At 31.4% G+C, this 26,108-nt stretch overlaps 2 protein-coding genes across 2 annotated transcripts; one reads left to right on the forward strand and one right to left on the reverse strand.

Moving 5' to 3' along the window:
• Positions 1 to 93: 93 nt before the first annotated feature.
• On the reverse strand, positions 94 to 2,747 carry LOC139516740 (uncharacterized). Its single transcript, XM_071307023.1, has 4 exons — positions 2,514 to 2,747; positions 1,743 to 2,082; positions 1,009 to 1,240; positions 94 to 700 (listed from the first exon to the last, which is right to left on the reverse strand). Exons 1-4 carry the CDS (start codon positions 2,649 to 2,651, stop codon positions 187 to 189), a joined length of 1,224 nt encoding a protein of 407 aa, XP_071163124.1. The 5' UTR covers positions 2,652 to 2,747; the 3' UTR covers positions 94 to 186.
• Positions 2,748 to 18,056: 15,309 nt separating this feature from the next.
• On the forward strand, positions 18,057 to 24,541 carry LOC139516742 (dual specificity protein phosphatase 10-like). The gene is made up of 4 exons (XM_071307026.1): positions 18,057 to 18,951; positions 21,070 to 21,216; positions 21,577 to 21,762; positions 23,489 to 24,541. The coding sequence occupies exons 1-4, from the start codon at positions 18,357 to 18,359 to the stop codon at positions 23,752 to 23,754; spliced, it is 1,194 nt and encodes a 397-aa protein (XP_071163127.1). The 5' UTR covers positions 18,057 to 18,356; the 3' UTR covers positions 23,755 to 24,541.
• The last annotated feature ends 1,567 nt before the right edge of the window (positions 24,542 to 26,108 follow it).

Raw genomic sequence — 26,108 nt, forward strand, 5'->3', positions numbered from 1 at the left:
GCATAACAAACCATAAACAAAGTTAAGCAACTGTATTATTTACCAATGCCAATCCCTACAAAAACAAAAACACGTAAAAAATGCATACACAACTGAACAAGAATTTAAATTTATTAATAATAAAAACGAAACAAAATAAAATAAAATAAGAACAAAACAAAACAATCCTTCCTAGCTGTTCATTGTTCAAATCCTGTATCGTTCACTTTTCTGTGTTGTGTTTGTTCGGGTTCGGCGAGATTTACGAGGGACATAAGCCATTGCTTGTCTTTCAGCTAGTTTTCTCAATTCTTCCTGCTTTAGTTTGTAGGCTGTGAATTCCATTTTATGTACGTCATCTAGTAACTTTACAATTACTTTTTCTCCGCAGATTTCAAGTCCATTTTGAAGAAAGCTTTTTGTTTCTGCAGCAGATCCAAATTCCACAACCCATCTGCTTGGAACCTCTGAATTTCCTGCGCGAACATCGACTGGGTCATACTGGATAGTGCGTGGTTTGAAACCAGTTTTATTTTTAACCAAGTCAATTATTTCTTTGTGTGTGTATTCCTCATTGCTCCTTAGACTGAAACAAACGCTGTTGGGACTTGAAGCAGGCAGAGAATTGCGCATGTGCATAGACGGAAACAATCTCTTGTCGTACGAAACTGCTTCTTTTAATTCATCAAGTAGAGACTTCTTTTTTTCTTTTGGAACCAGTCTAAAAAAATAATTCAAAGTAATGGTTAAATTGTGTCTGTTATTGTTTGCAAATTAGCTTGAAAAGTAAACGGTTTTTTTTGTGAGCGAAAGATATAACTTTATTTATACAAGAACCTTCAGCTACATGATACGATAATTTTCAATTGTATGTTTTACTTTTGAGATAGACAAAGGGGTGTGTGTCTGTGCGCAGAAAACTGATCGAACCCCACCCCATTTTGTTCTTGTTCCAAATCCTGCCATCTTTGCCATGTGCTAATTCGTTACTGTTTGAGTTGTGTGTCTCGTGGAGCATAGTTAGCATACCTATCATTTACAGCATTTGGAGCACACATATCCCCAACGTTGTCTCGACTATAGTTTCCCACTGGTATTGGGCGTGACTTCTGACCAGGAGGTGATGGCATAAACTTTGCACCTTTTGGAAGTACAGTTGAAGAGCATGATATTATATCTCTTGAACTCTGTCCTGCTACAAGTCCTGAAGTTCTCTTTCTTACACCAAGAGTTTCCAACTGTGCTCGTCTTTTTTCTGAAGCTAATAAAGTAGTTTTTTATACAAATTGTTTAAGGAAACAAAAACATGTCTGCGAAGGCAAGTTAACCATGCAACATCATTCAATCGAGTATACAAATCATTTGACCCGTTACAATTTTTTTTTGGTAAACTGAATATGAATGTAAATTTATATTTAATGATTTGTAAGACATATACATTTGGTTGTTATGCATCATTTAGGTAAACTATCTTTTAAAATGTGCCTTGAAGATACCATAGCGGTACAGGAATGTATCATTCATAAATAGTGTGTTTGCAGCTTTTTAAATCTGATTCCTTTTTACTAAGATTATGAAATACTCGATAATCTGAATCAAAGGAGGATTTTGATACAAAATAGAAATTTTAACTCATTTGAAAATGAATGATTCGCGTTTTAAAGTTAACAAATAAGCAATCTTTTTGACAATCATACATCATTGGAAATTTAAGTTAAGGAAATGAGTAATGTAAAAGTTTCAATAGCAACTTTGCTGCTTACCTTGATATTCTAAAGTATTGTTGCTCCTAGAAGTTGCCCATTGATCAGTGTGGTCTATATAGCAAGGTGGTGCAGCTTTGTCGGTACCAGTTATAGTCTGGACATTAGGAACCAGTGGGACATTGTCATTTGGAGCCAGTGGAACATCACCATTAGGAGCCAGTGGAACATTACCATTAGGAGCCAGTAGAACATTGCCACGAGTCTGTTGTGCAGCAACCAACCATCGTAGAGCTTTTGTTGTTGCATCATATGAAATGGTTCCTCGATAACCTTTTACGTCGACTAGATTCTGAAATCCTGATCTTTTGGTTGTGTTTTTCAATCCTGGTAGCTTGCTCTGTTAAAAAATGAAAGTTGTTCAAATAAATCTCACTGCATATGGATATTACCAATGGCCAATATACTCATAAGATAAAAATCGTATGAAGTAGTTCGTTACATATTATTATTATAATATGATTTCAATAAAGACTTGTGCAAGTAATATGTTTTTCGTAATCGCCTGAAAATATCTGAAAATTGATTTATTGTATTCTTCGATATTGCTACCCTAAGAATATGGTACCAAGTGTTATATATCTATTTTTAATCAAATAAATACTGTAAGTATTTCATCGCTGTATACATACTGATTAGACAGAATATTTAGAGTCTTATAAATACATCTTTAATTTATATAAATATATTTGGAGTCTGATATAATTTAGGGAAAAAAATCATCTTATCTTAAAATATCTATTACTGAACGTGCATGTAAAGATTTCTTACCCTGCTAGAAGTTCTATCGGAATTTCCAATATTCAACACAGGATAACTGGATGCTGTTGCTGGATAATGTCTTCTTGGTATCCTAGGATCATCCCCTTCATCTGTGATAACTATCAAGGCTTGACTAGATGTCGGCATGTTGTTTGTCTTCTGAGATTAACGAAAGCGTGGATGTTTGCAGAGCGTAGTCATACAGCGCTGTGCAAATGTGAGATCGTCACGTGATTAAATTTCCAAGCGCAACGTTAGTGGCGTCACAGGACATAGTGACGTTAGGAATGGAAGGCGTAACTTTGCTAGTTGGTTCCATGCAATCTTTTTACAAATTGTTCCAGCCATATTACAATCATTACAAAAAACGGTATTAAAAAATACAAATATAGCATCAACGTCAACCTAAATATATTGAATGATTTACAACCATCATTTCCAAATAAGTTAAGGATTAACAAACACAATCGGATTAGAAACCATCGACTTTGCAAGATTCATAAGACTCTTTCTTACACAGAGTAGAATATCGCTCTGTGTTAAACATACAATAACAATTTTCTTTGTTGATATGGATTTTCCTTCAATAAACAGAGAATTTTTCGTGGAACGAATTAAGTGGAATACATATTTTGATGATTGTATAAAGAAAAGGAGCTTTGCCAATCGTCAAGAAAACAACAAAGGAGACACCCCCCATCCGTTGTCTTATTGCAGCGATTCGGATTTAGTATCTTTGATCATCGTTGGTTCAAACTTCAGACTTCAAACTGGCAAAGTTCCTGTTTGGTATCTAATAGTTAAATAAAAAGCTAATCGATTCGAAATCCGAGTAATGTTCATGTGTCTTTTTTTTTTATTACAGTACACAGTACACAGTGGTATTCATATACATGCATGTGTGAAAGAAGGAGCAGGATTAATGCCAGTAAAACAAAAACGCAAAACCACAGAAAACCCAAAATGCATCTCAAGGTCAAATACTAATGGGTCTATACAATATTTCAAGCTGTAAATTTCAACGAATTTAATCCAGTAACCTACAAATAAAACGGAGACAATTATTTAATAGACATTACAAGAGGAAGAAAAGACAAGATTTAAATGAAAACATCCATTAACATGATTAACGAGGTTTGTGACTATAAAACCATTCATAAACGTGGTAACTAACTAGGGTCAAGCGCATAAACATTTTTTGGGAATAAGTTATTTGTCGTCACTTTATCGAAAGTGTTGTACACGGCAACCAATCAATCAAACATTCAACCATCCAACCAATCAATCAATCAATCAATGCCCTCCTCTTATTTTTATTGATCAGTGAAATGGAAATATCTGCAGTTAATAAAACAAAGTATAAAAACAGTCTATCGCTGTAACAGACGTTTCGGTTAAATTCATTCGTCATCACTTTATACTAGTGCTGAAAAAAGTGGTAAATACAACAACCAATCAACCAACCAATTAATCAATACCCTTTTTTATACCAAGTATCAAAACTTTGAAGGCTTGCAAAAAGATTTCCTGTAACAAATAAACAATTAATCACTTTAAAGTCCGAAACAAATAAATGAAAAGCATATATGAGAATAACAAAGGCCAGAGATTCTTTAACTTTCTACAGGGCCACACATAGTACAAGCGAATCCCATAAAGATATTGATTATTTGATCGGACATGACATCTTGTTCTGAAAAACTTTATTTGATATTTTTTTGTAAATTTATTCAAGAAAACTAAAAAAAAATGTCTTAGATTTGACACCGAGAACAGAATAGTGTTGTTATCCTTTGGAAATGAAAATATAGGTCAATAAAGGTCAAAAGTTATTACAAACATTGTAACTTTGTGAATCCTTTCTTGTACAAAATCTTGACGTGTTAAACATGGTTTACATATGCCATGAAATAAATTGCAACGGAAGCTCATGTTAGCTGGATTCTAAAAATACAAACTAAATAAACCTCTTGGTTTTGAGTACCGGTTTGAACTCGCATTTTTTAGTGGGCTTATACATCTTTTTTTGAGAATCCTTGATTAGTGTCTTTATATAAATCGATTTTCTTTATTCCTTTTTAGACTACAGAAGTTGTCACTCATTATTGAAAACACATGCCAACTTAAACAATGGTTTGTCTTATAAAAATTTAAAGAAAGAAGAACATTTTTTTTGTAGCATCACGTGAAAAGAACTAAAAGCAAGTATTTAATCGCCAGCCAAGGAGCAATCGTATTTCAAAAAGTTAATGATTGTGTGTTCCTATTCCTGAAATTGGCGAGATAATTTTAACGTTATGCACATGTCTTTGAGCCAATTGTTTATTTTGATGTTATTTGCGTTATACCTGTTATGCCATAAAGTCCAGATTTATTTGTCAATCAGATAAAAATGAAGAAAAGATAAACACAAACTAAAAACAATGGAAGAAACATAATAGGCATTGTCCATGATTTGACTAATAACATTAGTCCTTATGACTATAAAATATACTACAGTAGTCATTCCGACTTCCTAACTAGCATGTATATTGTCATTTCGGGGCCTTTTATAGCTGACTATGCGATATGGGGTTTTCTCATTGTTGAAGGCCGTATGGTGACCTATGGTTGTTAATTTCTGTGTCTTTTTGTCTCTTGTGGAGAGTTGTCTCATTGGCAATCATACCACATCTTCTTTTGTTCTATATATATATATAGTCCCAATTATCATCATACGTGGTCAAATGTGACTAACCATAGTGTGACTATGAATTAGCGTAGTCAAACTGATTCCAGTCATTGTCATATAGTGGACATTTAAAACTAACAATTGAATTAAACAAATTTTACAAAATGACCAATTTCGGTTTTTAGAAGTTAAATGACTTAAAGGATAATGAAACAATGAAATGTATTCTCTGTTCAACAACACAAACAAAGTATGAATGAAAACATAGATTCTTATAAAAAAAAACCAACAGTCCATGTTATATTGATATATAGGCGATAAGTGATTGAAATATTATCTTTCATTAGTTTGTGTAAATGCAAACATGCTTTCATTTTGTCATTTATACGTGTTAGTTATATTGTTATTTGTATTTTGTCAAAACACATATAGGTTAATTTAAGTTAAATGACAATAGAGTTTTGAATTGAAATTTCGATTATTTTACGGCTTGATATTAAAAGAATATTTTGCAATGGTCACTAAAGAAAGAAATAAATAGAAAACCTCCATAACATTTATATTGCATATGCAGTTGCAAGTGAACAACTGCGGTTCCTACAAAATTTTGCGAACTTTTCTTACTAGATGTATTCATTACATCCCGAAATCACTGTTTTTGCAAGAACAACATGCGCTTTCTTCTAACGAGCATTAAAAATACAGTGGACAAATGAATCATGTTCAAAATAATTTTTGTTGACGAACAAACTGACTGTGATAAAAGACAACATCAAAAACCTAAATAAAAACCTTAGAACCTATCGCTTTTCAAACTTTAATTTTGAACTAAATACTATTTTAGCTAAGATTAATTAGAAATGAGGCGTTTCTACAATTTAAAGATATGCAAAAACCTTGTGATAAGGAAATAAAATAAAGATAAGATGCACAAAACCAGTTTATAATTATTTGGAATGCATATAAGTTATTTCCTGTTGAGTGTTCAAAAACCAAAACTCGTTGGTCATACTTCTTATAATATTGTTCATTTCTGATTGCTCTTAATTGTTGGGTGTCTGTCTCGTTGGTTTTATTGTTTGTTTATTGTTTATATTGGTTTAAGAAGCCTATATACACAAATGATATACAATAAATATATACAAGTCTTAATAAGTTTAACCAATTGATGTTTTAAAAATTATTCTGATATTCTTAATCAAATCTGCAGAAATCGGTTAATTGGTGCACATCTGCATAGTTGCAGGAAGACCAATTTAAAACGTTTTGCTATGTGTAGACATTTTCGAACATATATCTCACACATATATATACATATTTGTTTTATTCATAAATTACGATTTGAATGTTACGTGAATCAACATATTTAAAACCACAAGTATCTGTAATAATGTATTGTGAAGAATTTCTTGACACGCCTTTACATGTTGACTACAGGTAGACTTAAAATTGTATTTTAATATTAATTACAATTCATGTTACTTTACTTAACATGCTAATGATATCTTTAAAATCTGATTAAAGTTGTTTTTCGTATTAAAAAAATATTTGAACTTGAAAGAAAAAGAAGTGAGTCATTTTTCGTATTGTTAAGTAGTTAGTATTCTGCAAGGTCAACCGAATTCTTTTTCATACCTTTTTACAGGTGAATAATTTATAATTTTTTTATTCATCAGTAAAATATTTCAATCATATCTCAATTAATATTTCGACAAATTGATGGGTCATTTGATCCTTGTTCCCATTACAATAAAATATTGACCACAAAGGCTACAGTTAAAACGGACAATGCCCTATAGCCAAGGACTATACAATGTTTGGTGTTTTGTTGTTACTGAGTCATAGCTTAACTGCCTTGGGAAACATCTTTAACTTTATTTCACTGAATAAGCCAATAAATTTTATAAATATGACATTTTTTGTTCATTAATCAAGTGTATAGTGTTACCGTATTTAAATATTTTTTTTCCCTATTATAAATTTCAAACATTGTTTACACATATATACCCTTTTATATTATTATACAAATCTGTTTAAAATATTTTGATGTTTCTAATCGTAACAAAAATTGAAGGCAAGTGTAAAGTAACACTTTTATAAAAAAATCTTTTGATTTCAATCAATCAAACATAAGAAGCCAATTTTATCGCATAAAGTCTGTGCGCTTCTTTTTGTAAGCACTGGTCAATCAAGCGATTACATTTGCTGCTTAAAAAAGTTTTCGTTTGTTAAATATAACAGAAAGATACATGAAGAGGTCGTACATTTAACTGCATCACGTTCGGAAAATGTAAAGCTTAATTACTATCTATATGATGATATTCATAAAAAATGATAGATTCAAAATGATATAAATTATCTACCTTTAATCAGTGATAAAGCTGATTTTGATATTATAACGTTATAAAATGATGACGTCAAAATAAAATATAAACTGCTTTCAAATCTTCTGTTATCATTAAAACCTAAAAATATCTTTAGAGCTTTTACAGAATCCAGCTGTTTTCTAACCTCAGAAGTAGGTGCACCCGTCTAGGCGTAAGTTGTGCAAGTTGCCACAAAATGCAATCAACCCAGCTGGAGGTGATATGAAAAATGTTAGAGAAATGTCAGTTTCATGTAAATTTCATTCAGAAAATTTAATGAATCAAAATTTTAACCATGATAAGTTGTGTGTACAGGAATCTTACACATTGAGGTGGATCCTAAATACGATATTTTTAGAAAGTGACGTTTAAATGCAATGCTTTAAAAAAGAGATGTTGGTTATACGCCAATAAAACATTAATCTAACAATACAATCAAATGAAAGACACCAAGACGTTAAAACAATAGTGTCAAGTGTTTCTGATGTCAAGCTCTTAATCATCTAAATTCAAAACAAATTGTAAATCAATTAAACAAAGACTTCCAAAGATCTATAAGATATATATATATATATCAGCAAGTATATTTGGGTCCGCTCCCCATCCTTTTCGTGTGTGTCTCTGGAATAGCAAACGAGGTAAAGAATAGTACACATTAACAATAAATTCAGAAAAAAACCCAATTATCATTAGGAATACAAAGACCAGAGGACAAAACAGAAGATTCCTGTAAAGCTAAACCAAGTTATAATTTGTGGATAAAGAAATTTGCTGATAAAGAATCATGGCCTGTGCCTTTATAGACTACAACATCGACACGACCGCTTTATTACAGTTTTTGGAAAATTTCAAAAATGAAAGTCTCGAGCCGTGCTGTAAAACCAAACCCATCTTTCATGCCAATTAAAATTTCAATTGCAAGTAACAAATACTTTTAGTTTTCTGAAATATATAATATAATTCCATGTTAACTAACTACGCATAAAAGACACATTTCACAACTACACTACATGACCAGATAATACATTTCGGAACGGTAGTTGTTTAGACGTTTTCGGGACGAAACATTGGGAGCTACTAAACACAAAAAAAAACCTGAAATTTTATCACTATGAATTAGTTAAGAAATTCAAATGTCCCAAAAGCATGCTTGTTTTGAAATTAGATTCTCTTTCCCATACCCTACACAGGCAGTAACCATGCACGCACTCATAGACGTGCATTTTCAAAACCTGTCGACAACCGGAAGAATTTTGTTAAATCTTTAAGTAGCTGGTTATGCATATAATAACAGCAAAATATCAGACACATTTTTAGACATATTTCTGCATTTGTCTAGTTCTTAAGTTATTTAAAGAAATGTTAAGGAAGTTGGTTTAGAAATTTGAACATTTGGGATATTTTGTCGTTTAACTTAATATATTTACCCTTATAACTTCCCTGTGCATACATGTATCTTATTTAGACGGACGATATTGGTAAGTGTGTTGTCTGAAACTCATTGAAAACCAGATGATCTCACTTCTATATAGCAACAGCTCATGTCTATAGGGACACATATATATGAAATAATTGCTTTACTGTTTCAGATGTTCAAAATCGGATCGCTGATGAAAAATAATGACTGTAAACATTCCATACGGTTCAATCGACATTTTCTTTGTATAAATGCAATTTTCATGGACAGAGCCACAGGTGAGGAAAGACAGGGGGCGTAATTGTAACACCCGATTTTTTAGAAATGGATATTCTCTCCCGAAAGGTAATAGGATGAATGCCCCACTTGAATCAGCTACTGCTTTTGCTTAGAATGAAAAGAAGAACCATTATGATAATGGATTATATTATATAAAAAAATTAATACATATTCTTTATTTCGCCGGACAATATTTTGGTTATTGTTTGGAACCCACTCCTTTTTTCCCCGATAAAAAAATTGAGGGTTTACGTATTTAAATTTGCTTATATTTATCAACATTGCGGTTTCCAACAACAGTTCTGCATTTATGATCTTGTTACATGTTGAAAATGACATAATATTGAGAGATCATTAAATACACATAAAACTTATGATACTGTGAATTTTAGCAATGTCGGATTAAAAACCTTTTTAAGATTGTCTTTCTGTTATTTCAAATCAGGTAAAATAGTCTCTATCTCTTGATTCGTATATTAGATAAAGATATCTTGACTGATTTATTTGGTTATATGAAGGAATAAGTGATTTAAATAAGCTGATTGCAGTATATTTATTTAAAACATTTACCTTTTAAGGTAGAAATAATTGAGCACTGAATAATGGGAAAATATGTATTTAATCAAGTATTTCTTATTGTATAAATCAATATTATCTAAAGATATAATGAATCGTTATCCATTTTTATGAAATCATTCTGTGGTTTCAAATTCACGGTTCATTTGTTAATGTATACCATAGCAGTGTTTGTAAACATACAAATACATATTTTCTTCCTGCTTTACACATCATCGATGCGGAAACGTGCGGTTTCTTTTTTATGTGTGTCATCGTTGTAGATTCATGGATATGAAATAATCTTTCTTTTATATAATTTCATACCCAGAGTTGAATGATAAATCAGATATGTGTCAGACTGGCCCGAACTCCCTGAGTCACAGTTCAAAGAATCTCTTAACAGTCTGCGGTAGCTGAAAACCACAAGATGGTGATTACTTTAACACATCCAAGGTAATAGTATTTTGGGACTGTGTCCGAATTCAATCATCATAATAGGTTCAGTGCAGAGATATGTTAGAACAATCCTTCTTTAAGGTCACAACGTCCCATTTCGATTGCTAATGAGGGTTTTTGTCAGAAAAAAAACATTTTTTTTTATTTGAATAAAACAAAGGACAGTCCCTTAAAAGTTGTTGTCACTAAACTCAGTGTATATTTTGTGTTGTGTGTTCTTTAAGGTCACAACGTCCCAATACGATTGCTAATAATCATCTTTGTCAGAAAAAAAAGAGTTTTTTTTTAATTTGAAAAGACATCAGACAGCCCCTTAAAGGTTGTCATTGAACTCGGTATATATTTTGTCATTTTGCGTTGCTTCCAGTAATATCATAAGTCACATTCATGAATGAAACGAGACAGCAATTGAACGACTATAAAATCGAAAGACATCTGAAGGTCAGAATACAACCTTGTTTACATAATAGAAATGTGACAATCCTCGCCTCAAGTTAGATCGCAGAAGTAGAGAACGTATATATATATAGTGGAAGTAATTATAGTATGTATATACTTATAAGCGGGAAATGCTACAAATGATTCAACATCATGAGTGATATTTTCCTGTTTATCCTGTATTGCTGGCTATAGCTAAATACATACTATACATCCTTCTATTACTTCATATAGCAGACCATTGACATGTATTCTTTTTGCAATGTGTTGAGTCAGTTTTTCAAAAAGAGCGTACAATTACCGAACACTTAAGCAAAAGGACAACACAACACAAAATTAAGATACTTGACATTTGTTGTATTGTCCGTGGCAATATGTCAAATGAAACTTAAGCCAATTGATAACGTCCACTTTCCCACTTGACATTTGAGCATATTCACTCATTCCAAAACGAATCCTATTGAGAGAGAAAAAAGAGTATGACAAATGTGTGTAATATATATATATATATATATATATATATACAACTCGTCTAAACATCAACCCAACAATGTTAGATCTGTAAATTTGCTTTCGCAAATTTTTTGTTCTTCCCTCGCCGGGATTCGAACCCATGCGACTGTGATATCGTGACACCAAATCGCCTGCACTGCAGCCGTCCCGCTAGACCACACGACCACCTGGGCTCTCAAAAAAGAGCTTTCGCTGGCCATGTGTTACCTTTCCACGTCAGTTTTAATCTAGCGGCGTACTACAGTACTGGTGTTACTTTGGTAAAATCACGGACAAGACACATTCATCTTATTAATTTTTAAACATAAAAATTGATATTATAAAGTGTTGTATATCATTTTAAAGCTTTTAAACTCTTCTTTCAGATTATTGCAATTTTGTATATGTAACAGACCATTTTCATTAATTAAAACTCAATAAAACCATTATTTTGCAATATGATTTCCTTGTCCCGCGTTACACTTTTAGTTTTGTGAAATTCTGAATACCGTAAAAAACATATAAATTTTATTACCAAACGATATAAAAGTTTGTCTAGAACAAGCAATTCATAATTGGGCGATGACGTAATGTCAATTTTTTTCTCTCGAAAAGACGGAAATATAGAAAAAAGGGATCAAGATGATACAAATTATGTGTCCCATGCACGAAAGGTTGCCGCAATTTTTGTTAAATTGTCCCAAAAAAGGGAATTCCAGAGCAATCCCCATGTCGAAAGTAAATAATTCTTATACTAGTATTTTGTACAAAGATCACACTTTCGCCTCATGCAATAATCAGGAATTTTTAAAATAAATTCTTATTATTCGAGTTGAATAGCAATGTCCGACATTTTGTCCCCTTCAAACCAAATTAAACGTAGGGTTACGTTTTCTGTTTTTTTCATGATGTTTATTTAATACAGTGCCATTCGCTACATAAAAAAAAATTATAATGGATAAAAGTACAAAAAAATATCTCTTTTTTGATATTAAATTCCCATGAATTAAATCTAATATACGAGATATCAGACAAAACGAAAATGTCCGATACAATGTCCCCACATACGATTTTGACGTTATTTAATAAAATATACTTCTAACGTTCCGTCTAATTGTCATTATTGCGGTTTTCACAGACAATTTGGAATACGGCTATTTTATTTTGTTGCTTAATAAGAAAACTTTAAAATTAATGTTTTATGTTGAAGCTCTACCGACTCATAGAGAAGGGGTTGGGAGATATTTTCTCGCGGAACTGAAGTGTTTTCCGGACTATAATAGTCGGATCCGCTATAATACAAATTAATAGAAAAAACAGCAATAATAATTGTTCCTGCTAATTCCCTTGCATATATTTGTGCAGAACTGACATGCTAGATATGCCATAGTCCTTTCAGATTGACATTCTGGAGTGCAAAGATGAGTGCATTTGCAGTGCATAGTTTATCTATAAAAAAAAGTAATCGATTGCCTTTATAATTAAAATGTATATAAAACAAATGGTTTCAATTCAAGTTACTTTTTTATTTTTGATTTGTTAATAAAACTAAAGCTTAACATCTTTTATCTAAGAAAAAACAATTAATCCTTTCTTAGGAAAAAAAATCAATCCTTTAAAATTTATTGAAAAAAAGTCATCTGAACAACATGCATTCCAACGTTTATATTTTGGCTTACGTCTTTGAGTGTGTAACGTTAGGTGACACCAGTATAGTGCAACGTTTCACATATATTACAATATAAAGGAATTTTACTGCACCATGCAGATGATGCGCATTTCGACAATAAATGTAACTTCAGTGATACACGAGGCCAAAAAATATTCAAAAGTCCAAAACCTATCAAGCAAAAGAACCAGAGCTTTTTTTTTCTTCTTCCTTTTTTCTCCTTTTTCATATTCATATATTTATTACAGAGCATGCCAGTATTTATATTTACGTATTGTTCAATAAGTGTATTATGTCTGTAAAGGGAGACAGATTTGTAAAAGCAAATTGCTTGTTTCTGAATCCTTAAAATTATTTCATTGTATAATATGTTTAATGTTGATTTATCTGAATAAATATTGTTTAAACTAAGAACCAGAGCTTTATTACAACTTATTAAAGAGGGGCCATACGCAAATGGACTAAAGCATGGACTTTAATGCGGCAAAGAAAACATCATAGTTTGAAGAATAACACCATCTGTAAACAGCAAATAAAATATACAGAGTACGTATAGAGGAAAGGTTGCGTTTGTCTTGTATTGTTTGGATTCAGGCAGAATAATAAGAATTGAAGCAGACATGCAATTAAAAAAATGAAAATAATTGGAATACTCAATTTGATTTTATTCTTAATCTTTTCTATTTTGCATATTTGTGACAATTATATAAAAATAAATATTGAACAGGAAAAGATCACTCATGATGCTGATTCATCCAATTGCATTTCCGTTTTCATATATTTATACGTATCTATTTCCTTTATTTCCAATTCAAGAGAGGAAATTTGTAATTTTGTGGTAGACTTTGCACTACTGTCTTTAGGGCTTTTGACGCTCTGTTGAGTTTCCCATGTGGTTATGAATGAAAATTTCTATAACCATTCAACATATATTTTCACACGATGATTTGCAAATCATTAACTACAACTGGGTATGTTGTTTTGAGACCAAAACCACAAACCGTGTCCATACTTTTGAACGCCAGAGGTACATGGCGTCAGTCAAGATACGGCATGAGCCTATATCGTATATAGGAAACTCGGTGATTAAGATCGATGTGGTTTCTTCAAAGAGGAGCCTTTCCTTTTGAGTCAGAATGGTCAAACGTTTAAAGCAAGGAAATATTTTGCATGTAGATATGTACGACCATTGACGTATTCCAGACCTGTCTGGATGAAGATTTTTTAAAAGAATAAAAAAGCAAAAATATGTATCCATATAGAACAAATGAAATTTAATCCTTATCAGTCTTTTTCTCCTAAAACATTTTGACACTTTTTCTATTTATCTAAACCAGTAGAGTACGCTGTAAAAGGCTTACTTTATCATTTTTAAGACATAAAAGATTTTGTTAGCTATCATTATAAAATTTTCGTCAGCAATGGGTGCTCTTCTCTTTGGTCAGGTTGTTGTCTCTTTAACACATTACTCATTTCCATTCTCGATTTTATCATATCAACTGGACTCGGCTCCAAAAAATGCTTCTGATATAAAGATACCGGGCAATCTGAAACAAAATAGAAAAACGACCATGATCACCTGGTTCACTGCAGAAGGCTTCTCTGCAAGTTAGAAATCTGGGCAGTGAACAAACTGTTCCAAGATTATTCCAAGTGGTGAATTAGAAGTCTTCCCTTTTCGAAAACTTGACGGTAGTCATCACCATGCAGTTGGTTGACCGTTATGGAATATATGCATATTGCATATTTCACAGATGACGACGGGTATACGTTCCAATTGTCGTTGCCACAAGTCAGTCCTCTTTTCCTCGAATGTGAACTTATTGCTGAATTTGTAATAAGTTCAGCAACAAAAGGCCGGGGTACCACATGTGGAACAGAATCTGTTTACCCTTCCAAAGAACATGTGATCACTCCGATTTTATGGTTGGGTTCAAGTTGCCCGATCTATCTAAACCCTTTAGTTTTCTATGTTGGGTTTTGTATATACCTTTGTTTGTCATTTGGTTGTTTTTCGTATTTTGCTTTCGCAGTTTGTGTTCGACTTATAGTTTTGAATATCCTTTGACACCATTCTGCACTTCTACTTTTTATAACCTTGACTGCAAACCTCTAGATACGTGCGCACAATATTCCAGAAGGAAGTGGTTTTATATAGTATAAACACAGTAGTTTTGTTTTCAATGTTTACATGTGACAATATTCGAGATTGTTCTAAATAAATAATATTTATCTCAAGGTAATAAAGATAACATATTAATGGTTTATAATCATTGTGCATATGACCAGGTTAAGTGCTTGTAGGTTGTAGATAAATTTATGTGTGTAATGTACAATGACACGTCATATTTTGAACAAAAGACAAAAGCGCTTCATGTCATCTATATCCATTCATTAAATAAAAGAAAATAGTCAAACAAACATATTAAAGACAATGCTAACTAAAGAATGTACATACATACTCTATTTGAGTGAAGCCATTTCCAACAAATACTTCGATGATAATACATGAATACTTTAACTCAACTTAAGTTTAGTAGTTTCAACAGTTTTTACAGTTTGTTCTTATTGTGTTTTGACATTAAGTTGATGTGTTGAGCACTCAGAAAAGTGTTGAACCCACAAAATCCTTTAACTATGTACTTTTTCCATGTCAGAAGCCCGTTTTTCTGTGGTTGTCGTTTTGGTCGTTGTATGTCATATTTCTTTTTTGCTAATTGTTTTGTCATAAATCAAAACGCTATAGTGTTCCCGTTTTAATTATTTAATTTTGTTATGTCATGGCTTTTATAACTAGCTAAACAGTATGGGTAAGGGTCAATCCTACTACTGATGGAGCCGTCTTAAAGTTTTGTGGTTATCGTGCGTTCTCACCTCGTATGCGGGTTGAGGGGATCGTGGGGTCGATCCTCGGACAAGTCAGTCGAATTAAAGACTGGGCAACTGGCAGTTGCAGCTTCTCTGTTAAGGATACGGCATTTAATGGCAAGAGAAAGACCGGTGCCTTATGATCGAACTATCAATTTTAAAATCCGGTTCAGCTTGTTAATAATCGTTAATAGCTTTAAAGCAGGGTTCATAGTCATCACTTAATTGCATCAATAAATTTTTCGTCCTGAATATACATTTTATTTGCCACTGAACGTTAAAAAGCTCCATCAATCATCACATATACTGTATTCAATGAACTTTAAGTACCATAGAGCGGCATCATACCAGTAGACAATGTTTTTTTATACTAATCATATGTATTATATATACATTCTAATAAATCCCAAATGCATGATCTACACAGATTAAAATCTAAATGATTCATAATTATATATATTCATACAATGATTACATATTAGCGAGATGATGGTCATTTTTAAAATAATCTGGACACTGTGTCCAGACTGTACATTGTACACTTCATCAAATTTATATAATTTATTACTAATCTTTAAAAAATCAAAATTAGCAAATTATTCATACTAATGCGGGCTGATTCAAATGCAGGCTTGTATGGTGAATCAGCTAAGCGATGTGAAATTAACATATTTCAGGACTAACTGTTTGTCACGGTTGATGAAGTAAAATCTTACCGATGTCTTGTTGTGAAAATGATTAATAACGTCTTAGAAATCAGTAAAAAATGTATAAAAAGAAATAACAAGCAAATTTCATTTCAATGACAAAGAAAAATCGGTTTGCTACATTGTTTTTAACAAAGCTTTTATCAATCCTCGTACACCCAATAAATACACAATATTTGGATTAAAAAAAAAAGACAAACACATTTGTTCATTATTTTTTATTCCTTTTTTCAACAGCAAAAACATCATACAGTTAACTCTGATAACTGACGTTGTCCATATATGTATATATACAGGACACAAAATATTCTGTCTAAACATGGTAAAATGTTAAAATATTTTTAGTGCTAATTACATAGTATATAAAGGTTATCCTTTAATATTTTGTTACAAAAAATGCTCTAATTTCATTAAACTTTCAACTGTTTAAATTTGTTCTGATGAAACAAAATGCTATTGAAAAGTCCATACAGTACAATTGAATTAGGAAGCCAGAACAAAATGTTAAAATCAGAAGTTGTGTAATCTTAAATTAAAGCTTCAACGAGTTTTAAATCATCTTTTTAAAACATGGAAAATGTCAAAGTATATAGGGACTCTAAACGCAACAACAGATCGTATTTTTTACTGGAAGAAACAAGGACCTTAAAAGGGGTTGAAAATAAAAATAAAAATGCAAGTTCATTAAAAAATTACACGGAAATAATCCTACTTTTACCACAATGCACTTGGGTATAAATGCTCAAGTACACCCATTAGGCAATTTTACATCAGAACAATAATAATTGACAACTGACAGGGGGTTGTGTAATGTGCTATAAATAAAGCGAAGTTGGCACACTGACACAAAGAAAGAGAGGACCCGGGGACAAGATTTTGTAATTAGCAAAAAAAAACACTTTACAATTTTGGTACGTCCGAAGCACTTCTTTGATTTCATTTTCAGTAGGAATACTCAAACCCAAAAAGGATGCATAAAATGGCAATTTGAATACAATGAAAATAAGAATAAAGAAAGAAAACGGAAAATTAAAATATGTATATACTGTATCTTAAATTTATGTTATAAATAAAGCTTTGTTTTCAGTAGTCACAAGATTTAAATTACGGATCCCTTCAATGCTAAATCAAAATCAAATTATCACTGCAGGACTATACATCATTTGTTTTTGTTGTGTATATGTCACAAACTGTAAAGTTTATATGGCAATAAAACTTTGAATTGAATTGAAAAAAATATTATATAAGTGCCTCGAAACAATCGCAAACGATGTTTCTCCAACAATGACCCTTTCAACCATTGTACTCTATTTTGAATTATTTCAAACATGCAATATGCAAAATTACGAATTAAAAATCATTCAGACATTAATCTTGAATACTCTAAATGAACATCTGTGAATGCATGTCGTGTTGATTTTTTTTAAATGAAGATAATTGACGCAATAAAGTATGCACTTTTTAATTTTCAAATTATTTTTCAAATTTCGAATGAAAATATGATTCTGTTTCGTAAAATTTGAACTCGACATATTTAACAAGATAAGTATTTTTCCTCACATGATAAAAATTTCCCCTACCTATTCTTATAAGTGGATGCCCCAATTATTTTGATAAACACAGACTTATTTATAGATTGTAAACAGAAAGGTGATCTCATCGGCTGTGACGTAGGCAGTAGTATAAAAACCGATAATCTTATGGCTGAAATTTTCATACAAACATTACAGCGTTAGGATATCGGATCGTCTATCTAAACAAAATTTGAAATAAGAAACAGCTGATTGTGAAATAACTTTTGTAACGTAGTTTAATAATTATAAATATTCAAAGAGGGATTTACTTTTAATTAAAATTAAATAATATGTGGATAGTCAAATACAGATTGTAAATTATACAAGTATTTGTATACGGTGTGTTTTTAAAGATTCATGTATATTCCATCAATTCCGATGCCCGAATCCGGAGATCTGGAAGTCTTACCCCCACCGTCCGTGACTTCTGAAATAGTTTCGGGCAGAAGAAGAGTAGCATTACAGTTAGATTTTGATTTTACTTGTGGAAAGACGGACGATTTTCATCACTTACCGAAAAGGTGTAGATTGGACTCAATGAATTATTCTATTAGTGGCAGTGCCTTGAAACAGCAAAATACAAACACAGAGTCATTGAAAGCAAGGACTATTCAACCTCAAGAACTGGACACTAAACTGAGGAAATCAAAATCAATGTTATTAGTGGACTGTAGACCATTTGTGTCGTATAATATAGCCCATATTAATGGTGCTCTCAATGTGAACTGCTCGGACAGATTTAATAGAAAAAGACTTCAACAAGGAAAAGCAACTATTGTTGATTTAGTGACTTCCAGAGATGGAAAGGACATGTTTAAACGACGAGGGTCAAAAGATATAATTCTTTATGATGACCACACCAAAGACATTCACCAACTTTCTCCAGAAACCTCAATGCATATAGTGCTAGCGTCTTTGCTGAGAGAGGGAAGAGAAGCTTATATTCTCAAAGGTATACTTTACAGTTCAATTATTTATATATATGCATGAAATTAACAGTAGTATATATATTTTTTATTTTCCAAATTATGTATATTATTATTAAAGATGCTTTTTAGTAAACATATATATACCAGTCTTGGTCATGCTGGTGAACTGATGCATTTGAGCTTAGCAATATAATCTTTCAGAGGTTTGAAACTTTGCAATTCACTCTTAATTTTTGCTAAAATTTATCAAACAGTTGCTTATATTACGAAGGAGAAGCACCTGCCTTGTAATACAGTTACTATAAATAAAGATATCATGAACATGATGTTTACAAACCGATGTACATTTTTTACGTATTACAGGTGAATTTCACACACCAAATCATGATTCATAAGATTTTATCTTGTATTGTTAATCTGTTGATCTTAACATGATATAATAACCCCTGAGAAAATAATGGGATCAAAATCGAACCATGTATAGGTCAACCAAAGCGATGCAAGTTTTAGTCATGAGTCACTCATAGTTAGAGTAATTTGTGTATACAAAGGGGTCAAAGGTGAACAAATAAATGAAAGACTCACAAAGGAAGGAATGTGGTTTTTGTTCAAGCCATTTATGTTACTCATTCGATCTTGTCCCCGATAGAACTATTTGGTTTTAAATGAACTGTAAAGACCACCACTGCAAAACATGATTTTTATGATTATTTTTCAAATATATATGTATTTTGAATTTATATATGATACTTAAATTTTCTTTTTCTCTTTCTGCAAAAATTGTTACAAAGTTTGAAAAGTTAGAAACTACTTTATCTTATTTAAATAATCTGTTTTAGCAATTTAAACAAGTTTTAAAAAGTTAATTCATTTTTAATATTTTATTTGACATGACAATCGTGTAGTTTATAGTCTAAGTAGATCCCATGTATATATATCATATATATATATATATATATATTAAACATTGATCATTTAACGATGCTGCAGATGTCGTTTTCAGTTATGATTCATATTTCAATCGATTTCGTTGTCATAATACGCTGCTGGTTAATTATCGAGTTTCTCCTCGAGCACACAGCAGCTTTAATATATACAAATTATCAAAAATAAGATATTATATAATGAGTTTTATTAGGAGGTTTTAAATTGTATTTCCTTCGAAATGTTTCATTTTACCCTACAAGGAAATGTGATTGATATTTTCCCACAGTTCACTAATTCATCCGTTTTCAAAATAGATGAAAATGAATCATAATACTTCAAAGGCGGAAGAGGACGATATTATAACTAAGAAACTTAAATCTTTTCCTAAAATACTAATGTTCTTATTTTTACCAATTAGTCATTTTCCTTGTCTGTTTTATTATCATGTTAGTAATCAACTTTTAAAAATTCAAACTTAAAGGAAAATATACCAGTACATATGTACACACACTTGTTGCTTAAGTTTCTATCTATCTCCGAAATCAGACATTAAGATAGGAGGTCTAACTATAGACTTCAAAGATAAGTATAAATAGATATGGTAGAGAGGTTTTTTTAAGCTACCATCTGGCAGATATGTTGATTATAAGCGAAGGTAGTTCAAGGTGTCTCGCTGAGGCATGACTCATCCTGAATGATAAACACACATCAAACACATGTATGACTTATATGGTTGTGACCAACGATGTCAATTTCCTAAATAACTCTTTATTTAATCGTGTAAATAGAATACACATTACTATTATGATTAATCATTATTATTACAAATACATATTTACTCATACCTACGTGTACTGAACCCGTTAGTACTGGTTAACTGTAATTTTAAATTAATTCTTATTTTATAAAGTCGATTATACGTTATGGTAGTGGTTTAACGAATTTCCACCAACTCGATCCGGATAAAACCGAAAATATAGTGTTTTATACTTCCCTCTAAGAAGTTTTAAAAAGACATTGTTCTTGTAAGATCCAGACTAAACATACAGAATGATAGTATACAATTTATTTATAGGTACAAATCTTATTTCTTTGATTTGAGTGTCGTCACAAGTTTTGTATTTACTTTCAAATATGTTTTAAGTACAGAACAAAATTAAATAGGTGTAAACTCCAGATACGTCTTTTCATGAATTAACATTTTTGATTTTCAGGTGGTATCGAAGAATTCCGAACACAATGTAGTGATGACCACATAAATACTCAGGAATCCCGTCCCCTGTACAGCCCAACAACGCCCATCATCGAACCCCAAATAGAAACCGCAACTGCCTCTGAAATTTTACCATTCCTCTACCTCGGTAAGTTGAATTTTTTAAACATTATTTTAACAAAATCAAAGTGTATTGTTTTTTGTTTTTTTTTAAAATTTGATGCTTTTCACCAAGTGCCCTTCATTGGAACAATTTATATTCTTATTCTTATGTAAAGAGCCAAGTCAAACCAAACTATACTTAGTAAAGCTATAAATACTATTATGTAATATGAGTGATGATTTTAACCAGTTTGTCCATGTTATTAGCTGATATTTCTTTAACATTAGGTTATCTATATGCCAAGTGCTTTAAAAGATCAAATAAATGAAAAGATATATAACAAATTTCTTACTAAGAATGTCACAAATCATAATATTGATGTTTATGCTTTTTCTATCTTTGCAGGAAACGAAAGAGATGCATCAAATCTCCAACGTTTACGAGAGTTGAACATTAGTCATATTCTTAATATCACATCAAACATCCCAAAATATTTTGAAAACCAGGGAATCAAATACAAAAGACTGCCAGCCTCTGATAGTGGATGTCAAAATCTCCGGCAATACTTTGATGAAGCCATTCAATTTATTGGTGAGTTTTGTGAATTAGTCATTTCAGTACTAATAGTTGACTAGTATATAGTAAATGAGAGTTTGCATTACAGAAGCAGTTCCTTCTGCACCCCCCTCTTTTTACACACTTGGTGCTTTTTAGATTAACGTTTACATGTAACTTGCGGATATACAATATATATGTATTTAATTGCTCATCCGTATAATATATTGCATCCTTTAAAGTCCATTTATAGAATTAGACAAACATAAGCTGTATTAATTAAACTACAAACAAATTTTTGTAAGTGCTACTGTTGACATTTCTAAATTTTTAGAATGGAACAAGTGATCAAATAATTTAAATAAATTATTGTAAGGCTTCCAATTCATTTTATTGAAAAGTCATTCATATTATAAAGATCAGGTGGCGGGGAAAGTTACCTGAAAGCTATATAACACAACACATTTCATACATTTTGACACGTAGGTGAGTCACCGAACAAGGCACGCGCGTCCTTTGTTAAGAAAGTAAATAATGGGATTCTTCAAGAACTGGAATAAAACGAGGGGAGGGATGTCAGTTTCGACAGATGGCATTTTATCTAATTCTCGTCCAGTCAATGACACGTGTTTAAAAATGACCATGAGTCATGGGAGCCATGATCTACCCTCCAAAGCTGCTTTATCAATCGCTCTTTAATCGAACTTGAAAGGAATATTTAAAAACTCCCAGGTAAAATTAAACGTTGACAAAAATGCGGAACACTCATCGGTTCAATACGAGGTCTCAATTTTCAAGTTGATGTGTTGATGAATCATACGAAATAATCGTATTTGTTTGAATTTGAATTTAAAATAAAGTTATAGAAACAAATTTCGAGGTTTAAAGATAAAATCATTTTATATAATATTGAAATTAAGAGTCGTACATGTAATACTTCCCTTTAACCATTACCCAAGTAAACTTTTGAACTACATTAAGTAATTAAAAGTGTTTGTGAGATTTTTAAGAGCTTAATTACATCTTTCCCTAAAATTAGACTTATTAAACTATAGATTAAATAATTACGAGTGGTTGTGAGATTTTTAGAGTTTAATAACCGATTTTGCTCAAAAGATCCTAAAATAAGACTCATCTTGATTTTTCTTTGTTTTTTGACGGAGGGGGTTACAACATAAATCTTTCAAACGAGATCATACAAAGCAAGCAATATTCACTTTTAGTTGTTTTTTTCTAGAATGCTTAATTGAAAAACAAACTTAAAGATTTGGAGGTTTTATTTGGTATCATAAATCTCCAGCTTCTATTTTATTGATTGGTTAAGTCGTATTAAAGTCGTAAAACCAGTGAAATCGATTCCTACAGGGAAGTATATATCTGTAGGTTGTTACATCTGGCGACAACTAGGCCTTTAAGGGTATGAGTCATCTGTAAACAGCCAGTTTTTATTAGATCGAAATATTGACCGAAAATCAATACCTATACTATTTGTATGTATATAAAGTAGGTCATGATTGTTGGAATAAAAGATGGTTATGTACTTACGGGGATGGTTATGTAATTTTATAGACTTAAACGATTTTAATGGTTATATATAAGAAGCTGTTTGTACATACAAAGAAAAGTAAATAATGTTATCAAATATCAAATTTGCACTAACATAATCAGTCGCAGTACAATCTTCAAAATGTATTATGACCAAATCGTTGTTAAATAAAAGACTTCAAAATTTCACGATGCATTTTTTTTTTTATATTTATAGATGAAGCACGAGCAGATGGCGGGAAAATTTTAGTACACTGTCAAGCGGGAGTCTCCCGTTCAGCAACTGCAACAATTGCATATATCCTAAATCATTCAAAAATGAACGTCATGGAGGCCTATCGCCATGTTAAAAACAAACGTGTCATTATTGCACCGAACTTCAATTTTATGGGACAGCTTATGGAATTCGAACAATGTTTAAACCAGGGACAAGTTCAAAGGATTCTCCAACCAAATATTCCGGAGATTGAATGTGATGTGTAGCCCGATGTTTACTTAACAATTGGTTTTGGTGTCGTTCGGAAGAATTATTTATTAAAACTCAGGGTATTCCGAACGTACCAATTACCAGAATTATTTGTGCAATATTTTGACTCGTTAGTACTGATGATGACAGTCACTTCTAGTTGAATTAATAGTACACTTTTTGAAAAATCACGTGTGTATATGATCAGAAAAGCATATTTTCTTAATTCTAAACATTCCAACGAATGTCCATGTATCATGGTCATGATCATGATATAAAATCAGGAGATAAAAAACTATACAGGTTTCAATTTGATCATTCATATTATTGTCACCAGATTTATACGTATTTAATTTATTTTTATAAGACTCGTAACAAAATAAATAATTCAATGGTTCAAAAATGCCAAACCCACGACCACTGAAGACGAAATAGAACTAATACTGCCTTATATATTCTATCTTTTATTCACTAGATGGCCTACTACACTTCTGTGTTCAACCGGAAGTTCAATTTGTTCATATAGTAGTGACTTTTTCTAGTTATACATGGTTGTAAAACTTTTATATGAGTATATATGTGTTTTATGTGAGTGCAAATGAAGAAAATGTTGTGGCACATAGAAATGTGCACTTGTGTTTAGATTTGTGACAAACTTGGAACAGATGAATATGTGTATTTGTTAGATTTATTTATTAGATAAGATGTGACTCTTTCACTGTGGTAATAGTGGTTTTATGATGTCTTGGAGTTTAAACTGTTAAGAACATAATGTTTGGTATATTGAATAAAGAATTAAAAATATAAGTATCTTATTTGTATTTTATAAACCATATGTCAGCTATCCCCTCTGAAAAAATTAACAAGAACATAAATGACATATGTAAAAAAACAATTCTTCAACGAATCATTAGGAAATAAACCAAATTGACAAATTCACCAGAAGACTTAAGTCACGAGATTTTGGTACTTCGTCAATTGATTCAAGGGTATGTTAACTTAACAAGAGATAATACATACCATCTCCTACATATATATACAAAATATGAGCAGAACACTCACCGATTCTTCACAATAGAAACAGATTTGAGGGTTATACTTCTATATAAGAGATATGCATTCCTCGCTTCTTAATTTTATCTTTGCGAGTTAGCATTATTTCTGATAGCTTTACTCCGGTAAAACGTAAAATTTGTTATTATTAACGCTTTTTTTGTAAAAAAAAGTAAAATCACAAAAATACTGAACTCCGAGGAAAATTTAAAAAGGAAAGGCCATAATTAAATGGCAAAATCAAAATCTCAAACACATCAAACGAATGGACAACAACTGTCATATTCCTGACTTGGTACTGGCATTTTCTTGTGTAGGAAATGGTGGGTTAAACCTGGTTTTATAGCTAGCTAAACCTCTCACTTGTATGACAGTCGCATAAAATTCCATTGTATTGACAAAGATGTGTGAATAAAACAAACAGACATAACGGGTAAATATATCAAAGATAGGGGTACGATGTCAACATTTTGATATCATCTTAATCACTCTAAAACAAACAAATATACTAACAAACATATTAACCATAGCAAAACAACACAATGATGGGATGTATAAGTACAGAGCCACGTCATATGTAAGAAAGAAAAACATGCATAAAGGCATATAGACTAAGCATATTACCAAAAACGAAAGTAAAGAAAACATAAATTATCATCGAACAATAACACAATAACTGGATGTTTAAGTACACGGCCACGTCAAATTGATACCACTAAAACAGACTAAACCGTTATATTCATAAAGACAAATAAAAGAATACTATAAATGAATAAAAAAAATGAAAAGATTTTGTAGTAATCCACACGAGGAAAACATTGCCAGAGATATAACAACAAAAATACAACAAAATAATCGGAAGATATACAATATATTCCATTTTGAACTTAAATAAGCATTAACGATGGACCAAATATATAATACGAAATCTACCGTAATAAGGATATCAAATGAATACCTATAGATTATATACCTTTAAGTATATATCAAATTTTATACGACGAATAAAAGACATGCCTTAAAAAAGATGTCACAAAAACAGATTTTGTATTTTCCTCAATCGATTTATGAATTTCGAACAGCGGTATACTACTGTTGCCTTTATTTAGTACCAATGGATAATTTTCACTTACAATCGGGAAGTTCAAACTTTCAAGAAGTAATTTGATTCTTGTATATATATATAAGTCTGCATTATTTTATATGGTTTCAAACTCTGAATCATATTTGTAAGTGCTCATGTAACCAAAAAATCTAAATATAAAGTCTCCTCTCTTGTCTCGTCCAGTTACTGTCTTATGTTTGGCTTTATTTAGAA

This window comes from Mytilus edulis, chromosome 3 (genome assembly GCF_963676685.1).
Source record: "Mytilus edulis chromosome 3, xbMytEdul2.2, whole genome shotgun sequence".
NCBI classification, from domain to species: domain Eukaryota; kingdom Metazoa; phylum Mollusca; class Bivalvia; order Mytilida; family Mytilidae; genus Mytilus; species Mytilus edulis.